This window comes from Lucilia sericata, unplaced genomic scaffold (assembly GCF_015586225.1).
Source record: "Lucilia sericata isolate MDLA Ls3-8-SP2 unplaced genomic scaffold, ASM1558622v1 Contig000268F_arrow, whole genome shotgun sequence".
NCBI lineage: Eukaryota > Metazoa > Arthropoda > Insecta > Diptera > Calliphoridae > Lucilia > Lucilia sericata.
This window is the reverse complement of record NW_023994293.1, coordinates 190,437-210,245: the sequence shown is the minus strand read 5'-3', so window position 1 is coordinate 210,245 and position 19,809 is coordinate 190,437. Positions and strand designations below refer to the sequence as shown.

General features: G+C 31.2%; 1 protein-coding gene across 3 annotated transcripts in view; it reads right to left on the bottom strand.

Annotated features, from left to right (window-relative positions):
• Positions 1–16,730, bottom strand: part of LOC119602987 (mucin-5AC) — a 77,238-nt gene extending 60,508 nt beyond the window's left edge. The window contains exons 1-2 of one of the 3 annotated variants that reach the window (XM_037954833.1): positions 16,605–16,730; positions 11,342–11,513 (exon numbers count right to left, since the gene is read on the bottom strand). In XM_037954833.1, the coding sequence (XP_037810761.1) occupies positions 11,342–11,438 (97 nt within the window). In that variant the 5' untranslated portion in view covers positions 11,439–11,513; positions 16,605–16,730. Of the gene's footprint in view, positions 1–11,341; positions 11,514–11,695; positions 11,732–16,604 lie in introns of those variants that run through there. The other 2 variants (XM_037954834.1, XM_037954835.1) reach the window with 2 other exon arrangements.
• Between the last annotated feature and the right edge of the window lie 3,079 nt (positions 16,731–19,809).

Below are 19,809 nucleotides of genomic sequence, written 5' to 3'. Positions count from 1 at the left end.
GAACTGAACTAGAACTGAACTAGAACTGAACTAGAACTGAACTAGAACTGAACTAGAACTGAACTAGAACTGAACTAGAACTGAACTAGAACTGAACTAGAACTGAACTAGAACTGAACTAGAACTGAACTAGAACTGAACTAGAACTGAACTAGAACTGAACTAGAACTGAAACTAGAAACTGAACTAGAACTGAACTAGAACTGAACTAGAACTGAACTAGAACTGAACTAGAACTGAACTAGAACTGAACTAGAACTGAACTAGAACTGAACTAGAACTGAACTAGAACTGAACTAGAACTGAACTAGACTGAACTAGAAATGAACGAGAAACTGACTAGAAATGAACTAGAACTGAACTAGAACTGAACTAGAACTGAACTAGAACTGAACTAGAATTGAACTTAGAAACTGAATCTAGAACGGTTAATAGAACGGAACTAGAACTTGAACTAGAACTGAACTAGAAACGGAACTAGAAAACTGAACTGAAAACTGAACTAGAAAAGACTGAACTAGAAACTTGAACTAGAACTGAACTAGAAACGTGAACTAGAACTGAACTAAGAACTTGAACTTGAAACTGATCTAGAACTGAACTAGAACTGAACTAGAACTGAACTGAAACTGAACTAGAACTGAACTAGAAACTGAACCTAGAACTGAACTAGAAACTGAACTAGAACTGAACTAGAACTGAACTAACTAGACTAGACTGAACTAGAAACTGAACTGAAACTGAATCTAGAACTGAACTAGAACTGCTAGAACTTGAACTGAACTAGAACTGAACTAGAACTGAACTAGAACTGAACTAGAACTGAACTAGAACTGAACTAGAACTGAACTAGAACTGAACTAGAACTGAACTAGAACTGAACTAGAACTGAACTAGAAACTGAACTAGAACTGAACTAGAACTGAACTAGAACTGAACTAGAACTGAACTAGAACTGAACTAGAACTGAACTAGAACTGAACTAGAACTGAACTAGAACTGAACTAGAAACTGAACTAGAAACTAGACTGAACTAGAACTGAACTAGAACTGAACTACGGTTTTTTATGATTTTAAAAGACTAAAATCAAAAGCTTGAAATCTATTAAATTCGTTTTCATTTGTGTACTAATGTCAATATTTCTTTAAATTATTTAAATATTAAATATTTTCCTTTTTTGTGTAAAACTTTTCTTTAACCACAAATTTTAGTTTCATTAACAACAATAACAACAAAGACTTTCTTTTGTTTGTGTCTAACATTTCACTTGACATTGTTTGACTCTATTATTATTATGAATCGTACTGGGAGTTTTCTTTTTTTTTTTCAATGCCACAGAAAGTTTTCATAAAAAAATCTAAAAAAAGTTGAAAAAATAATAAAACGCATTGTCTGGTTAGCAGGAAAAATTTACAAAAAATTAATAGTTTTCTTTAAAGAAAAAAATACAACAAATGATCATGATTATTTTGAGCAATTTTCACACTGATGCTCATGAAAGACTTAATGGCTGAGTACTTTTTGTGAAAATAAAAAAATACTAAATTTTATATGAAAACGAAGAGTTTTTTGTGCAAATTATAAACAACATGCAAACCCACTATAGTTCGTTTTTTGTGGTTTAAATTTTAACTAAAGGAAGCCTGCTGTTCAAGTAACTTTTCTTTTTTTAATTTGGTTAAAAATCAGCTGTAATGGGCCGTAAGCAATAATTAAGTTTTAAACAAATTAAATAGAGCATATTTAAATTTTGAACATTTTTTCTTCACAACACAAATTTACACCCTTAGCTTATAGCTTCCTTTTGTTTTATTTAATTAAAAGTAAAAACTCACCATAACAGGTGTCTAAACTTATGTAAGTCTGCTAGTCCGTCAGTCTAACTGCATTAATTGAAAAACATAAATACAAACAACAATTTTTATAACATTTTCTTGTTACCATTTTTTCTGTATTTCTTGGAGGCAAAAAATCAATAGTGTTATAGTTTTCGGTTTACCAGCTTTACATGAAAATCCATAGTTTTCAACTAAAATTTTGCACGAGTTTAAAATATGAAACGTAAAAAATACACACACACATACAACTGTTAAACTCAGCAAAAACCATTGAAAAACTAGAAAAACTTGTTGGAAAATTTGTTTATTTACAATTTTTATTACAAATCTACTAGATATTTATTTTTAACACACGTAAACTACATTTCAAACTTACAAACATTTCTGACTATCTATCTCTACAAATGTACATACATTCATAGATATTCGTAACTAAACTACAACTTGATACTTTTTAAAATCTAAGACTGTGTTATGCTCTAGAAAAACCATATTAAGTCTGAAAACAGCAGCAATAACAACAACAGCAAAAGTACTTTAGATGCCAGCAACCATATTGAAATAGATTAAAAGTTGTTGCTGCTATTTTAGAAAATATATGAGGCTGTTAAATTTAATTTACTTTTGTTTTTGTTGCATTATTGTTTTTATTATTTTTACGAGTTTGAAGAAAAAAATGTTTGCTAAAATAGTAAAATGCTAAAACTATTAGACAGACATTTGATTGCTAATGAGTGAAACAAGTTTTGTTTGAAATAATTATTTCTTATAGGAAAAAAATGTTTAATTCCACATTATGTACATTGATAAAATCAAAAGACTTAAGCTGCAAACTTTAAAGTAAACTCAAACAAGAAGTGATGAAAACCGAACAAGTAAATTTATCTATAATTTTAAAGAAATAATATAATTTAAATAAGCAATTGCCGATTATAGCTCTCAATTTTATTGCTTTAGTTTAGTTCTAGTTCAGTTCTAATTCAGTTCTAGTTCAGTTCTAATTCAGTTCTAGTTCAGTTCTAGTTCAGTTCTAGTTCAGTTCTAGTTCAGTTCTAGTTCAGTTCTAGTTCAGTTCTAGTTCAGTTCTAGTTCAGTTCTAGTTCAGTTCTAGTTCAGTTCTAGTTCAGTTCTAGTTCAGTTCTAGTTCAGTTCTAGTTCAGTTCTAGTTCAGTTCTAGTTCAGTTCTAGTTCAGTTCTAGTTCAGTTCTAGTTCAGTTCTAGTTCAGTTCTAGTTCAGTTCTAGTTCAGTTCTAGTTCTGTTCTAGTTCAGTTCTAGTTCAGTTCTAGTTCTAGTTCAGTTCTAGTTCAGTTCTAGTTCAGTTGTTCTAGTTCAGTTCTAGTTCAGTTCTAGTTCAGTTCTAGTTCAGTTCTAGTTCAGTTCTAGTTCAGTTCTAGTTCAGTTTTTTCTAGTTCAGTTCTAGTTCAGTTCTAGTTCGTTCTAGTTCTAGTTCTAGTCAGTTCTAGTTCAGTTCTAGTTCAGTTCTAGTTCAGTTCTAGTTCAGTTCTAGTTCAGTTCTAGTTCAGTTCTAGTTCAGTTCTAGTTCAGTTCTAGTTCAGTTCTAGTTCATGTTCTAGTTCCAGTTCTAGTTCAGTTCTAGTTCTAGTTCAGTTCTAGTTACAGTTCTAGTTCAGTTCTAGTTCAGTTCTAGTTCAGTTCTAGTTCAGTTCTAGTTCAGTTCTAGTTCAGTTCTAGTTCAGTTCTAGTTCAGTTCTAGTTCAGTTCTAGTTCAGTTCTAGTTCAGTTCTAGTCAGTTCTAGTTCGTTCTAGTTCAGTTCTAGTTCAGTTCTAGTTCAGTTCTAGTTCAGTTCTAGTTCAGTTCTAGTTCAGTTCTAGTTCAGTTCTAGTTCAGTCTAGTTCAGTTCTAGTTCAGTTTTCTAGTTCAGTTCTAGTTCAGTTTCTAGTTCAGTTCTAGTTCAGTTCTAGTTTCAGTTCTAGTTCAGTTCTAGTTCAGTTCTAGTTCAGTTCTAGTTCAGTTCTAGTTCAGTTCTAGTTCAGTTCTAGTTCAGTTCTAGTTCAGTTCTAGTTCAGTTCTAGTTCAGTTCTAGTTCAGTTCTAGTTCAGTTCTAGTTCAGTTCTAGTTCAGTTCTAGTTCAGTTCTAGTTCAGTTCTAAGTTCAGTTCTAGTTCAGTTCTAGTTCAGTTCTAGTTCAGTTCTAGTTCAGATTCTAGTTCAGTTCTAGTTCAGTTCTAGTTCAGTTCAGTTCAGTTCTAGTTCAGTTCTAGTTCAGTTCTAGTTCAGTTCTAGTTCAGTTCTAGTTCAGTTCTAGTTCAGGTTCTAGTTCAGTTTAGTTCAGTTCTAGTTCAGTTCTAGTTCAGTTCTAGTTCAGTTCTAGTTCAGTTCTAGTTCAGTTCTGTCCAGTTCTAGTCAGTTCTAGTTCAGTTCTAGTTCAGTTCTAGTTTCAGTTCTAGTTCAGCTTCTAGTTCAGTTCTAGTTCAGTTCTAGTTCAGTTCTGTTCAGTTCTAGTTCAGTTCTAGTTCAGTTCTAGTTCAGTTCTAGTTCAGTTCTAGTTCAGTTCTAGTCAGTTCTAGTTCAGTTCTAGTCAGTTCTAGTTCAGTTCTAGTTCAGTTCTAGTTCAGTTCTAGTTTTCAGTTCTAGTTCAGTTCTAGTTCAGTTCTAGTTCAGTTATAGTTCAGTTCTAGTTCAGTTCTAGTTCAGTTCTAGTTCAGTTCTAGTTCAGTTCTAGTTCAGTTCTAGTTCAGTTCTAGTTCAGTTCTAGTTCAGTTCTAGTTCAGTTCTAGTTCAGTCTAGTCAGTTCCTAGTTCAGTTCTAGTTCAGTTCTGTTAGTTCTAGTTCAGTTCTAGTTCAGTTTCTAGTTCAGTTCTAGTTCAGTTCTAGTTCAGTTCTAGTTCAGTCCATCTCTCGTCTCAGTTCTAGTCAGTTCTAGTTTAGTTCTAGTTCAGTTCTAGTTCAGTTCTAGTTCAGTTCTAGTTCAGTTCTAGTTCAGTTCTAGTTCAGTTCTAGTTAGTTCTAGTTCAGTTCTAGTTCAGTTCTAGTTCAGTTCTAGTTCAGTTCTAGTTCAGTTCTAGTTCAGTTCTAGTTCAGTTCTAGTTCAGTTCTAGTTCAGTTCTAGTTCAGTTCTAGTTCAGTTCTTTAGTTCTAGTTCTTTCTAGTCTCAGTTCTAGTTCAGTTCTCGTTCAGTTCTAGTTCAGTTCTAGTTCAGTTCTAGTTCAGTTCTAGTTCTAGTTCAGTTCAGTTCTAGTTCAGTTCTAGTTCAGTTCTAGTTCAGTTCTAGTTCAGTTCTAGTTCAGTCTGTTCTAGTTTAGTTCTAGTTCAGTTCTAGTTCAATTCTAGTTCAGTTCTAGTTCAGTTCTAGTTTAGTTCTTGTTTATTTCTCGTTCAGTTTTAATTCAGTTCTAGCTCAGTTCAAATTCAATTCTATATAACTAAAAAAACTTTTTTTTCAAAGTTTAAAAGTTTAATCACTGAACCCCGAATCAAGTTTTTACTACTTTGATTTTATTAATGTAACAGTAAAAATTTAGTTTTTTTTAATTTTAGCTCGTGTCATAAGTCTTTTGTTTATTTTCAAACAATTCTTCAATTTCATATTTAAAAACTCTACACGCAGTTTTTGTAATTTTCTATATTAATAATTAAGATGTAAATATTTTAGACCCCCACCTATAAACCAAATATACATACAACAACAACAATATACATTCATATGTGTAGAAAGATTTCACGATTTTTATACCCACCATCAAAAAAGATGGGGGGTATATTGATTTTGTCATTCCGTTTGTAACACATCGAAATATTGGTCATAGACCCATAAAAGTATATATATTCCGGGTCCTTATTAAATTCTAAGACGATCTAGCCATGTCCGTCCGTCTGTCCGTCTGTCCGTCCGTCCGTCCGTCTGTCTGTTGAAATCACGATAGGGACCACATGAGAGGAGCTAGACAGTTGAAATTTTGCATGAATATTCTCTATTGTTAAGGTTTGTTTGGTATTGAAAATGGGCAATATCGGTCCACTTTTTCGGATAGCCCCCATACAAGTGGACCTCCAAAAAACAGCTTTAACGGGCATAACTGTTTTATAAGTAGAAGTATAGCGATGAAATTCGAGATAAAAAAGTCTAATGTGAGCCAAAATCTTTCTACCAAATTTTTTGAGGATCGGCCTATAAATGACCCTACCCCCCATATAAGGTCCCCTTATGAAAATTATTTTAACACTCATTACTGATCCCAAAATGCAAGTATAGCAATGAAATTCGGTATAAGTATGTTTCTTACGAACCAAAATCCCTCTACCAATTTTTTTTTTAGGATCGGCCCATAAATGACCCTACCCCCCATATAAGGTCTCCTTTAGAAAATGACTTTAACACTCATTACTAGCCTAAAAATTCGAGTATAGCGATGAAATTCAGTATAAGTAAGTTTCTTACGAACCAAAACCTTTTAACCTATTTTTTTAGGATCGGCCCATAAATGACCCTACCCCCCATATAAGGTCCCCTTCTGAAAATTACTTTAACACTCATTACTGGCCCCAAAATGCAAGTATAGCGATGAAATTCGACATAAATAAGTTTCATGTGAGCCAAAAATTTCCGACCAATTTTTTTGAGGATCGGTCCATAATTGACCCTACCCCCCATATAAGGTCCCCTTTAGAAAATTACTTTAACACTCATTACTGTCCAAAAATGCGAGTATAGCTATGAAATTCGGTATAAGTAAGTTTCTTACGAACCAAAATCGCTCTACGAATTTTTTTTAAGATCGGCCCATAAATGACCCTTTCCCCCATATAAGGTCCCCTTCTGAAAATGACTTTAACGATCATTACTAGCTAAAAAATATGAATATAGCAATAAAATTTTAAACAATTAAGTTCCTCAAGAGCCAAAATCTTTTTAATAACTTTTATGTGGATAGGTCCATAATTGGCCCTACTCTCCCTATTGGGTCCACTTCAGAAAATAGCTTAAACGCTCATTACTGTCTTAAAAAAACGAGTAAAACGATGAAATGCTACACACGTAAGTTTCTTACGAGCCAAAACCTCTGAACCAATTTTTTTTTTGGATCGGCCCATAAATGACCCTTCCCCCATATAAGGTCTCCCTCTGCAAATAACTACAATGCTCATTACTGGCTTAAAAATATGAATGTGACGAAAATTGACGCACATAAGTGTAATGCTTGCCAAAATCTCTCCACCAAATTTAGGGAGGATCGGTCCATAATTTAATTTTCAGAAAATTACTTAAACGATCATTACTGGCTTAAAAATATGAGTTATGAAATACGGTTATAAAATTCGCTCCGAATTTCATGCGGAATGTGTTGGTAATACACAAAAGGTTCCCTTCAGGAAAGAGTTTTCTTTAATAACTACGAGTGTTCCTTATTTAAAATACGAGTATAGCGCTGAAATTTTGCATAAACAAGTCCTATACATAATCTATGTACAAAATTTTATGATTATCGGTTCATAATTGACGCTCACGGTTTAAGAATTGAAATAAAATATTTGTTTTTTTTTTTTAATTAATATTTTGGTAGTTCAAAAGAGCTCTGGCCATAATTGACTTAAGCCATATTCCAAATATCACGCTGATGTTTATAGGGGAGCATTCCTTTTACGGCATACGGTTTGATGGTGGGTATATGAGATTCGGCACAGCCGAATATAACACTCTTACTTGTTATTATTATGTTTAACAACTTTGTGCTACAGCAATGTACAGAGTACGTTTGTCTAAAACTACTGCCCTGTACAATTATTTGCTCATGGCAAGCTTGTGCCATAAATAACTTTAAAGAAAGATACAGACAAAATTGCAAGAAAAAAAAAACAAATAATTTTACAAATAAACAACACAACAAACTGACATTTTGTTGAAAAAAAAATGGTGAAAGAAAATAAACCAAAAATAATACATGATGTTGGAACACAGTACACAAACAAACACCAAAATAAAAAATAAACAAAAACCAAACAAATAGAGTTGAAAACCTCAAAAAGCGCCTGCCAGTTAAAAAAATATAACAAGCATAGAAAAGTCAAATCAAACAAAACTCAAAGCCAATGGACACAAAGACAAACGGTTGGACAGACGGACAATAACCATCTCTATTTCTGTGTTTTGTTTACAATTATTTTACCACAACCAGTTGTTGCTGTAATAAGTAATAGAAACCCTATTGTTTTGTAAACAAATTCATAAAAAAAACCTAGAAAAATAAACAAACAAATAACTTTGACAGTTTAGAAGCTCAAGCGAAAAGAAGAAGAATTCGCGGACTTGTTTAAAAAGAACGAGAGAAGACAACTTGGCATAAGTTAGAAAAACACAATATTTTGAAAACCAGTAGTAAACCGCTTGTTAACTAGCGGTTTACCTTAGAGACGTTTTCCATGGATTTATTTAGTTGATTTTAATGGTGCTAGTTGGACTTGGTAGTGGTTGTGGTTTTTGTAATTTTATTGTTGTTGTTTTTATGTTGCCTTATAATTATTACACTTTAAGATTTTAATCAATAAGGAGAAGCTAACAAAGGCACACTTTTTGTGCACTTTGTTTTAGTTAGTTATTTTATTTTGCAAATGTCAAGTAGTTGTTTAAATTTTTTCTTAAAAAAGGAGTTGATTTTGTCTACTTTTAGGAATTTTAATGAAGTTTAAAATATTACAAGTTATTTGGTTAATTTAAAGCGCAAAGTGTGTTAAATCCATAGGAGAAACCGAACGAGAACTGAAGTAGAACTGAAGTAGATATAGAACTAGAACTGAACTTGAACTGACACTAGAACTGAACTAGAACTGAAACTAGAACTGAAACTAGAACCGAAACTAGAACTGAACTAGAACTGAAACTAGAACTGAACTAGAATTGAAACTAGAACTGAACTAGAACTGAACTAAACTGAACTAGAACTGAACTACTGAACTGAACCTAGAACTGAACTAGAACTGAACTAAACAAACTAGAAACTGAAGCTAGAACTTGAACTAGAACTGAGCTAGAAATGAACTAGAAACTGAACTAGAACTGAACTAGAACTGAAACTAGAACTGAAACTAGAACTTGAACTAGAACTACGAGACTGAACTACAACTGAACTAGAACTGAACTAGAACTGAACTGAAACTGAACTAGAACTGAACTAGAACTGAACTAGAACTGAACTAGAACTGAACTAGAACTGAACTAGAACTGAACTAGAACTGAAATAAACATGAACTAGAACTAGAACTAGAAACTAGAACTGAACTAGAACTGAACTAGAACTGAACTAGAACTGAACTAGAACTGAACTAGAACTGAACTAGAACTGAACTAGAACTGAACTAGAACTGAACTAGAACTGAACTAGAACTGAAACTAGAACTGAACTAGAACTGAACTAGAACTGAACTAGAACTGACTAGAACTGAACTAGAACTGAACTAGACTGAACTAGAACTGAACTAGAAACTGAACTAGAACTGAACTAGAACTGAACTAGAACTGAACTAGAACTGAACTAGAACTGAACTAGAACTGAACTGAACTTGAACTAGAACTGAACTAGAACTGAACTAGAACTGAACTAGAACTGAACTAGAACTGAACTAGAACTGAACTAGAACTGAACTAGAACTGAACTAGAACTGAACTAGAACTGAACTAGAACTGAACTAGAACTGAACTAGAACTGAACTAGAACTGACTAGAACTGAACTAGAACTGAACTAGAACTGATACTAGAACTGAACTAGAACTGAACTAGAACTGACTAGAACTGAACTAGAACTGAACTAGAACTGAACTCGAACTGAACTAGAACTAGAACTGAACTAGAACTGAACTAGAACTGAACTAAACTGAACTAGAACTGAACTAGAACTGAACTAGAACTGAACTAGAACTGAACTAGAACTGAACTAGAACTAACTAGAACTGAACTAGAACTGAACTAGAACTGAACTAGAACTGAACTAGAACTGACAACTGAACTGAACTAGACAACTGAACTAGAACTGAACTAGAACTGAACTAGAACTGAACTAGAACTGAACTAGAACGAACTAGAACTGAACTAGACTGAACTAGAACTGAACTAGAACTGAACTAGAACTGAACTAGAACTGAACTAGAACTGAACTAGAACTGAACTAGAACTGAACTAGAACTGAACTAGAACTGGAAAGAAGCTACTAGAACTTAACTAGAACTGAACTAGAAATGAACTTAGAACTGAACTAGAACTGAACTAGAACTGAACTAGAACTGAACTAGAACTGAACTAGAACTTGACAGACTGAACTAGAACTGAACTAGAACTGAACTAGACTGAACTAGACTGACTAGAACTGAACTAGAAGGAAACTAAGAACTGAACTAGAACTGAAACTAGAACTGAACTAGAACTGAACTAGAACTGAAACTAGAACTGAACTAGAACTGAACTAGAACTGAACTAGAACTGAACTAGAACTGAACTAGAACTGAACTAGAACTGAACTAGAACTGAACTAGAACTGAACTAAACTGAACTAGAACTGAACTAGAACTGAACTAGAACTGAACTAGAACTGAACTAGAACTGAACTAGAACTGAACTAGAACTGAACTAGAACTGAACTAGAACTGAACTAGAACTGAACTAGAACTGAACTAGAACTGAACTAGAACTGAACTGAACTGACTGAACTAGAACTGAACTAGAACTGAACTAGAACTGAACTAGAACTGAACTAGAACTGAACTAGAACTGAACTAGAACTAAACTAAACTGAACTAGAACTAGAACTGAACGAACTGAACTAGAACTGAACTAACTGAACTAGAACTGAACTAGAACTGAACTAGAACTGAACTAGAACTGAACTAGAACTGAACTAGAACTGAACTAGAACTGAACTAGAACTGAACTAGAACTGAACTAGAACTGAACTAGAACTGAACTAGAACTGAACTAGAACTGAACTAGAACTGAACTAGAACTGAACTAGAACTGAACTAGAACTGAACTAGAACTGAACTAGAACTGACTAGAACTGAACTAAAACTTAACTAGAACTGAACTAAAACCCCATTCACTATTTATTTTTAGCTTTTTAACTTTACTTAGCTTTCCTTCCCCTTAACCATTTCGTAATATATTCACGTATTTAACTTCTGTCCCCAAGAGTGATATAACATTAAAGGATGAAAAATATTTTTTTTTTATATTTTTCTTTAGTTATTTGCTTATGACAAAATAAATAACGTAAATAAGGTTGATGACTTTAACATTCACAAAAACAAAAGAAAAAATATCACTTTTGTTAAATCAAAACTTTTACATAACTTTAAGCTTAAACAGAAAAAATAATACGGGGGACTCCTTAGAATATTTAAAAGAATTTATTACAATGTTTTTTCTCTTAAAAATGATTCTTTTATCAATGACTAAAGATTTTAGCTATAATATCAATTTCATAATGCTTTTGTGTTTTTTCCCAAAAATAATAAGAAGAAGACGAATAAAAGACAAGTGTAAAAAAGCTACTCACCTTGTGCGTTAACGTAATTGCTCATCATCGTCAGCTTTAACAGCAGTAGCAGCAACATGGGCAGCATTTTAACTGCCGCCTTAAACATGTTGAACATTTTAAAATATCCACAACTAAAATTGTTGTCGTTGTGTTGATGTTGTCTGGCTGTTTGTTGTTGGTTTTATTATTGCTGTAGGTTTTTTTATAAAGCCGGTATTATGATGTTGATTTGGTTGAAATTTTAAAACAAAAATTGTTTTTTTTTTTTAATTTTTTTGTTGTATAAACAAAAGACAAGTTTTAGTTTTTTTAAGGTTTTTTTTTCAAAATTATACAAAAATAAAAATATTAAATTTAAATAAAAAAATTAACCAGTTTTATATAAAAAACATGTCTTTTGTTTTAAAATTTAAAAATTGTTTAGCTGTAATTAAAATAGAACATTTTTTAAATTATTATTCGGTTTAAAATATTTTTTTGTAAACAATATAACGGTTTTTTAAATTTTATGATTAATAATTCACAATTTTTCTAAATTTAATTGTTTTCTTGTTTTATTTAGATTTGTTTTTTATTATTTTTAAAATCTTGTATTTGTAAATCACCTTGATTTTTTTCTTTATTTTAATTTGTTTATAGCCAACCATTCATTTTTTTAAATTTTCTAAGTTGTTTTTTGTTGTTGCTGTTATTGCTTATTGGCATTTATAACATTTTAATAGTTTTCAAAATTTTTTTCAACTTTTCAAAATAATTGTTTAATTTTTTTTTCTTCTTAAAGCTTTTAGTTATTGGTTATTTATTTCTTAAATTTTTTTTTTTGTGTAATGTTTTTTAATTCGTGTTGTTTCCACTTGTTTGCCACTTAAAGCGCGTTTAATATCTTAAAGGTCATTTGTTTTGTTGTTATTATTTTCTTTATATATTTTTCTTGTTTTATAAAGTTTTCTTTTTATATACCAACTTAAATTGTGTTATTAAATATATATTCGCCGCAAAAAACATATATATATTTGTCATTAAATATTTAATGTTAATGCTGCTTCTAGTAAATAAACAAAAGATTTAAGACACGAACTTGTTTTAATCTTTGCCGCCTGCTTATTTTTCATTAACAAGAGATTGTTCGTTAAGCAAAAGCAAGGTTTCTGCAACAAATATAATAAATCGAAATCAATTTAAAAGTTATTGGTTCATTATAAAAAAACACATTCTATAGTTAAGACAAAAAAACAATATTGCAAAACTAGTCTGAACAGAAAAAAGCATGGCCATATAAAGACAACTATAATGTTTGCAAACACATTTGAAATAGATAAAAATTAAATTAATGTATTCTAACTTAATTCATAATATCATAAACCCCGCCCCATTAAAAAAGTTTAAAGATAATAGAAATAAAAGATTATTTAAAGGCTGAATTGGAAACGAACTAAACGAACTGAACTAGAACTGAACTAGAACAGAACTAGAACAGAACTTGAACAGAACTAGAACAAAACTAGAACAAAACTAGAACAGAACTAGAACAGAACTAGAACAGAACTAAAACAGAACTAGAACATAACTAGAACAGAACTAGAACATAACTAGAACAGAACTAGAACAGAACTAGAACAGAACTAGAACAGAATTAGAACAGAACTAGAACAGAACTAGAACAGAACTAGAACAGAACTAGAACTGAACTAGAACTGAACTAGAACTGAACTAGAACTGAACTAGAACTAAACTAGAACTGAACTAGAACTGAACTAGAACTGAACTAGAACTGAACTAGAACTGAACTAGAACTGAACTAGAACTGAACTAGAACTGAACTAGAACTGAACTAGAACTGAACTAGAACTGAACTAGAACTGAACTAGAACTGAACTAGAACTGAACTAGAACTGAACTAGAACTGAACTAGAACTGAACTAGAACTGAACTAGAACTAGAACGGAACTAGAAGAACTAGAACTGAACTAGAACTGAACTAGAACTGAACTAGAACTGAACTAGAACTGACTAAACTGAACTAGACTGAACTAGAACTGAACTAGAACTGAACTAGAACTGAACTAGAACTGAACTAGAACTGAACTAGAACTGAACTAGAACTGAACTAGAACTGAACTAGAACTGAACTAGAACTGAACTAGAACTGAACTAGACTGAACTAGAACTGAACTAGAACTGAACTAGAACTGAACTAGACTGAACTAGAACTGAACTAGAACTGAACTAGAACTGAACTAGAACTGAACTAGAACTGAACTAGAACTGAACTAGAACTGAACTAGAACTGAACTAGAACTGAACTAGAACTGAACTAGAACTGAACTAGAACTGAACTAGAACTGAACTAGAACTGAACTAGAACTGAACTAGAACTGAACTAGAACTGAACTAGAACTGAACTAGAACTGAACTAGAACTGAACTAGAACTGAACTAGAACTGAACTAGAACTGACTAGAACTGAACTAGAACTGAACTAGAACTGAACTAGAACTGACTAGAACTGAACTAGAACTGAACTAGAACTGAACTAGAACTGAACTAGAACTGAACTAGAACTGAACTAGAACTGAACTAGAACTGAACTAGAACTGAACTAGAACTGAACTAGAACTGAACTAGAACTGAACTAGAACTAGAACTGAACTAGAACTGAACTAAACTGAACTAGAACTGAACTAGAACTGAACTAGAACTGAAAGAACTGAACTAGAACTGAACTAGAACTGAACTAGAACTGAACTAGAACTGAACTAGAACTGAACTAGAACTGAACTAGAACTGAACTAGAACTGAACTAGAACTGAACTTGAACTGAACTAGAACTGAACTAGAACTGAACTAGAACTGAACTAGAACTGAACTAGAACTGAACTAGAACTGAACTAGAACTGAACTAGAACTGAACTAGAACTGAACTAGAACTGAACTAGAACTGAACTAGAACTGAACTAGAACTGAACTAGAACTGAACTAGAACTGAACTAGAACTGAACTAGAACTGAACTAGAACTGAACTAGAACTGAACTAGAACTGAACTAGAACTGAACTAGAACTGAACTAGAACTGAACTAGAACTGAACTAGAACTGAACTAGAACTGAACTAGAACTGAACTAGAACTGAACTAGAACTGAACTAGAACTGAACTAGAACTGAACTAGAACTGAACTAGAACTGAACTAGAACTGAAGAGAACTGAACTAGAACTGAACTAGAACTGAACTAGAACTGAACTAGAACTGAACTAGAACTGAACTAGAACTGAACTAGAACTGAACTAGAACTGAACTAGAACTGAACTAGAACTGAACTAGAACTGAACTAGAACTGAACTAGAACTGAACTAGAACTGAACTAGAACTGAACTGTAGACTATATTTTCGACTAAACTATAGACTAGACTATAGACTAGACGATAGACCAGACTATAGACTTGACTACAGACTAGACTATGAGAGACTATAGACTAGACTGTACACTAAAGACTACACACTAGACTAAAGGCTACAGAATAGATTACGGAATGTAGACTAGACTATAGACTAGACAATACACTAGACTATGGACTAAACTATGGAAAAGACTATGAACTAGACTGTATTACATGCTATATTCAAACCAAGGACTACATTACAGCCAATACCATACACTAGACTCTATTTTTCTTTACATTTAAACTTTTTATGTAAATTTGACAAATTTTTAATTGTTAAACGATGTTTTTTTAATCATGGCTATAAACTTTTTAATTGCCGAGCTATTAAAAAGAAGACACCCTAAAATTGTAATTTGGGTTAATTACAAAACAATAAACTAAATTTAAAAAGGTGTCAATGATAACCACAAATTTAGAGACAAATTTGGGGAAGTTATAATGATATAAAGTAACAATTAAATATGACAAACATAACAACAAAAGACAACTGAACTTTTCACAAGATTTCATTTAATATATGAAAAGAAAATGTTTTAATAAAAGTCATAGATATCAAAACAAAATTCATCGAAATTTTAAAATTATTTAAAAATTTTACGTTTTTACTAGATTTTTAATTTTACTTTCGAATACCATTTGAAAAATTAAAAATTTCTTTTAAAATCACTTTAAAATTCATTGTTTCGTTTAAAATCTTATTTGAAATTAACTTTTTAAATTTCGACGAAATATTTGTTTAAAAAAATAAAAGTTTTAAAACAGTAAACACTTTCTTGAAACCATGTTTGCTCGCGTATTCAAAAATACTTTTGTTTATTTATTTAGAATTCAAATGGTGTACTCTACACCATTTGCAAAACGCAACATATTAATTTATTTATATTATAAAACTTTAAGTTATTTGTTTAAAAGTATTGCAAAACACTTTTTAAATTGTTTGGTTTTTTTTTTGCCAAGATTTGCATTTATTTTCAATTATTGAGTTATAATTTTCATAATTATTTGTTTATATAGTTGTTTTTTCATATTAATTTATTATAATTATAAACATTTTGAGTAATTAAATTAGTTCATTAAGTAATAATTCCTTTCTAAAAACTTTAACAATCTAAAACAAAAGACTTAAGACACAAACGTTGCATACAAAAAAAATCGAATTATTAACTTTTGTTTGTTATTAGTTTTTAATAATTATTTCAATATTGGCAAATTTGCACAATATTTGTTATTACACGCTTGAATGCAAGAATGCATTTGTTTAATAAAATATTCATTATTTTAAAATAACTAATAAAAGCTTAATTAAAACACTTAAAGCTGCCATAACAACAACAAAAAAACTAAATTAATTAAAATTTTTTTAAAACATATTGCGTTATAATATAGTCAAACTTTTAAATAAAGTAAAAGCTATTTTCTTTAAATTTTTTTTTTTGTATATAAAAAAATATTAAATATTTTTTTTCAGCTTATTAAGGGTTTTTTGTATTGTATTTCAATTCCAATAACAATTCCATTTAATTTCCAATTTTTATTTATATAGAAAACGCGTTGGTGTTACGTCTACTAAAGAAAAATGCAAATAAACGTTGTTTGCATTTTAATTAAATTTCAACAAAAATATTTTTTCTCTTTTTTTTATATAAATATTTTGTTAATAAAATACTATCAACACACAAAATCATAAGCAGTAAACATTGTATTTATTATTAAGGCTTTTAAATATTAAAACGTTTCTTTTGTTTTAAATTTTTTCATTTCATATCTTTTCTTTTCAAATTTTCCTATAATTCAAAAAACACACACACTTTTTTTTATTTAACAGAAAAAAAAAACGCACGTTTGTCACCAACTGTTAAGTTGTCTCCCCAAAAAATCAAACAATTCATACAAAAAAATCTTTATTTTTTCGAAACGCTCTACTACCAACCGTTAGTTAAACTAGTACCACGTCTCATAAACGCGTATCACGACAGACTAAACTCAAGGTGGTTTACAACCAAAAGCTAAAAGACCAAATGTCTTGAACAACAACAATAATAAAAACCAGCTAAAAACAATAACAAAAACCACAGCCAAAAGCCACAATTGAAGACAAAAAGCAGCTCAGAAAAAGAGTTAATAAAACTTTAAAATCATATGTGTGCCGGAGAAAAGAGAGTAAAAGACTGGTTAACTTTGGCTTATGCAGAGAGCGTTAAAGAGTGAGAGAGTTTTTTACGTCGTCACTTACGTTATAACGTATGAGCTGTTTATAAAACTTGTACTAGTTAAACAGTGCAATTTTAGAACATATTTATGCTTAATGCGACCAACTTAACAAAACCTGAAACTAAATGTTACAAACGCAGACTGATATATATATTCTAGTTTATAGTCTAGATTCTAGTCTACTAGATTCTAGTCTACAGTCTGAACTATAGTCTGGACTATAATCTATTATAGTATGGACTATAATCTATTATATAGTCTGGACTATAGTCTGGACTGCAGTCTATTCTATAGTCTGGACTGTAGTATTCTATAGTCTGGACTATAGTCTATTCTATAGTCTATTCTATAGTCTGGACTGTAGGCTATTCTATAGTCTATAGTCTGGACTATAGTCTATTCTATAGTCTGGACTTTAGTCTAGTCTATAGTCTGGACTATAGTCTAGTCTATAGTCTAGACTTTAGTCTAGTCTATAGTCTGGTCTTTAGTCTAGTCTATATTCTGGACTATAGTCTAGTCTACAGTCTGGACTATAGTCTAGTCTATAGTCTGTACTATAGTCTAGTCGATAGGGTGGATTATAGTGTAGTCCATAGTGTATACTATAGTGTAGTCCAGTGTGGACTATAGTCTAGTCCATAGTGTGGACTATAGTATAGTCTATAGTGTGGACTATAGTCTAGTCTATAGTGTGGACTATAGTCTAGTCTATAGTGTGGACTGTAGTCTAGTCTATAGTGAAGTCTATAATACAATAGTTTGGACTATAGTCTAGTCTATAGTCTGGACTATAATCTAGTCTATAGTCTGGACTATAGACTAGACTAGACTATAGTCTAGTTTATAGTCTGAACTATAGTCTGGACTATAGACTAGACTATATTCTAGTTTGTAGTCTGGACTACAGTCTGGTCTATAGACTAAGCTATAGTCTGGACTATAATCTAGTCTACAGTCTGGACTATAGTCTAAACTATAGTCTAATCTATAGTCTGGACTATAGTCTAATCTATAGTCTGGACTATAGTCTAATCTATAGTCTTGACTATAGTCTAATCAATAGTCTGGACTATAGTCTAATCTATAGCCTGGTTTATAGTTCAGTCTATAGTCTGGACTAAAGTCTAGCCTATAGTCTGTAATATAGTCTAGTCTATAGTCTGGACTGTAGTCTACTCTATAGTCTAGACTATGTTTTCAGTTAATCAACATATCTGAAGGCCAGTCTAGTCTATAGTCTGAACTATAGTCTAGTCTATAGTCTGAACTATAGTCTAGTCTATAGTCTGGACTATAGTCTAGTCTACAGTCTGGACAATAGTCTAGTCTATAGACTATCTGGACTATGTTTTAAGTTAGTCAACATATCTGAAGGCCAATCCACTATATAAATTTAGTAGCCCTGAGCCCGGCCTTGATATACTAGGGTCCGCGGGGTTGTAAATCCCGTTATCCTATCCATAGGATACCCTTGCGGGTATAGGCTAGTCTATAGTCTAACCTACATTATAGTCTGCATTCTAGAGTATAGCCAGTCTATAGTCTAGTTTATGGCCTAGTCTTTAGTCTAGTCTATAGTTTAGTTCATTATAACCATGAAAGGGTTAATATTCCTAATTATCCCTTTAGCAAATGATAAAGCGAAGAAACTAGGACTCTTTTTAATTGTCCTCGTGTATTTTTAAGTGCTATAATTTGTCATAAGTTACTACAACTAAATATTTGTTCGATTTATAAATCGTATACAAGAAATTTAGTTTTTATACTTATGTTGCAATATTTTTATTTAATCACAACTTTTAAACTTAATACCTTAACAAATGACTACTAAACTATATATATTTTTATAAACATTAAGCTGGTTTTTTTTCATTTCAAACCATTAATTTTCTTTTAACCAAAATAATCTTCTGCTTTTAGCATAAAAGTGAGAGAACATATGACTAAGTGACTTTAAGCAAAAGCTTAAGTGACTATATAAAAGTGTGTAGCTATAAGTGAGTAAGAGCTAATGCATGAATCCTATAAGTAACAGTAAGACATTGTTGAAATGGAAAATTGCATTTTGTCGTGACCTAATCACACATAAATCTACTAAACGACATTTTATCACTTTTCACAATTTGCAGACATACTTATGCGAGAGTACTTAGCAAACTAATGGTGTTTTATTCGACTTTATTTCTATTATTTTCAAAAGTTTTGCTTTTCGGAATTTAGTTTTATTTTTTTCGGTTATTTTTATATAATCAAGCCATCTTAGTGTTGTTAATGTCTTTGGCAATTGAACGAATACAATAGTGATGAAAATGATGATCCCTTCACTAAAGAAAAACCAAAAACAAAATCATTTAATGGATTTTTTGTTTTGTTGCTGCAGACAGTAAAAGATCATTTTCAGTTTTACAAGTGACAGATTTATCGATTGTCAAAAAAAAAATGAATTGAAAATAATAGCTTAAATAGTTTTTGCCAAAAATTGTGCTTAAATTTAGCAAAAAAAGCATTTTCACGACTCAAATAACCAATTCACAAGTCAACACTTCAAAAATTAAAAAAAAAATAATAAAAGAAAAATGAATGTAAAATTTATGGTTTGAAAGTGGAAACTAGGAAATTATTAATTTTAAGCACCACAAGGTTTTATATGAATTGTAAGCTAAATAATAGCCAAAATCTAATTCTAATTTTATCTCAACTCTTTAGTAGTTTCCATCTTAAACTTCCGGTATGTGCTCAGGCCCCTCTACTAAACACACTTCTTTTGAGAAAATTGTTTAACTTTACGTGTCTACATTTAATTTTTAAAACCAGTAGTTATGAGTTAAAAA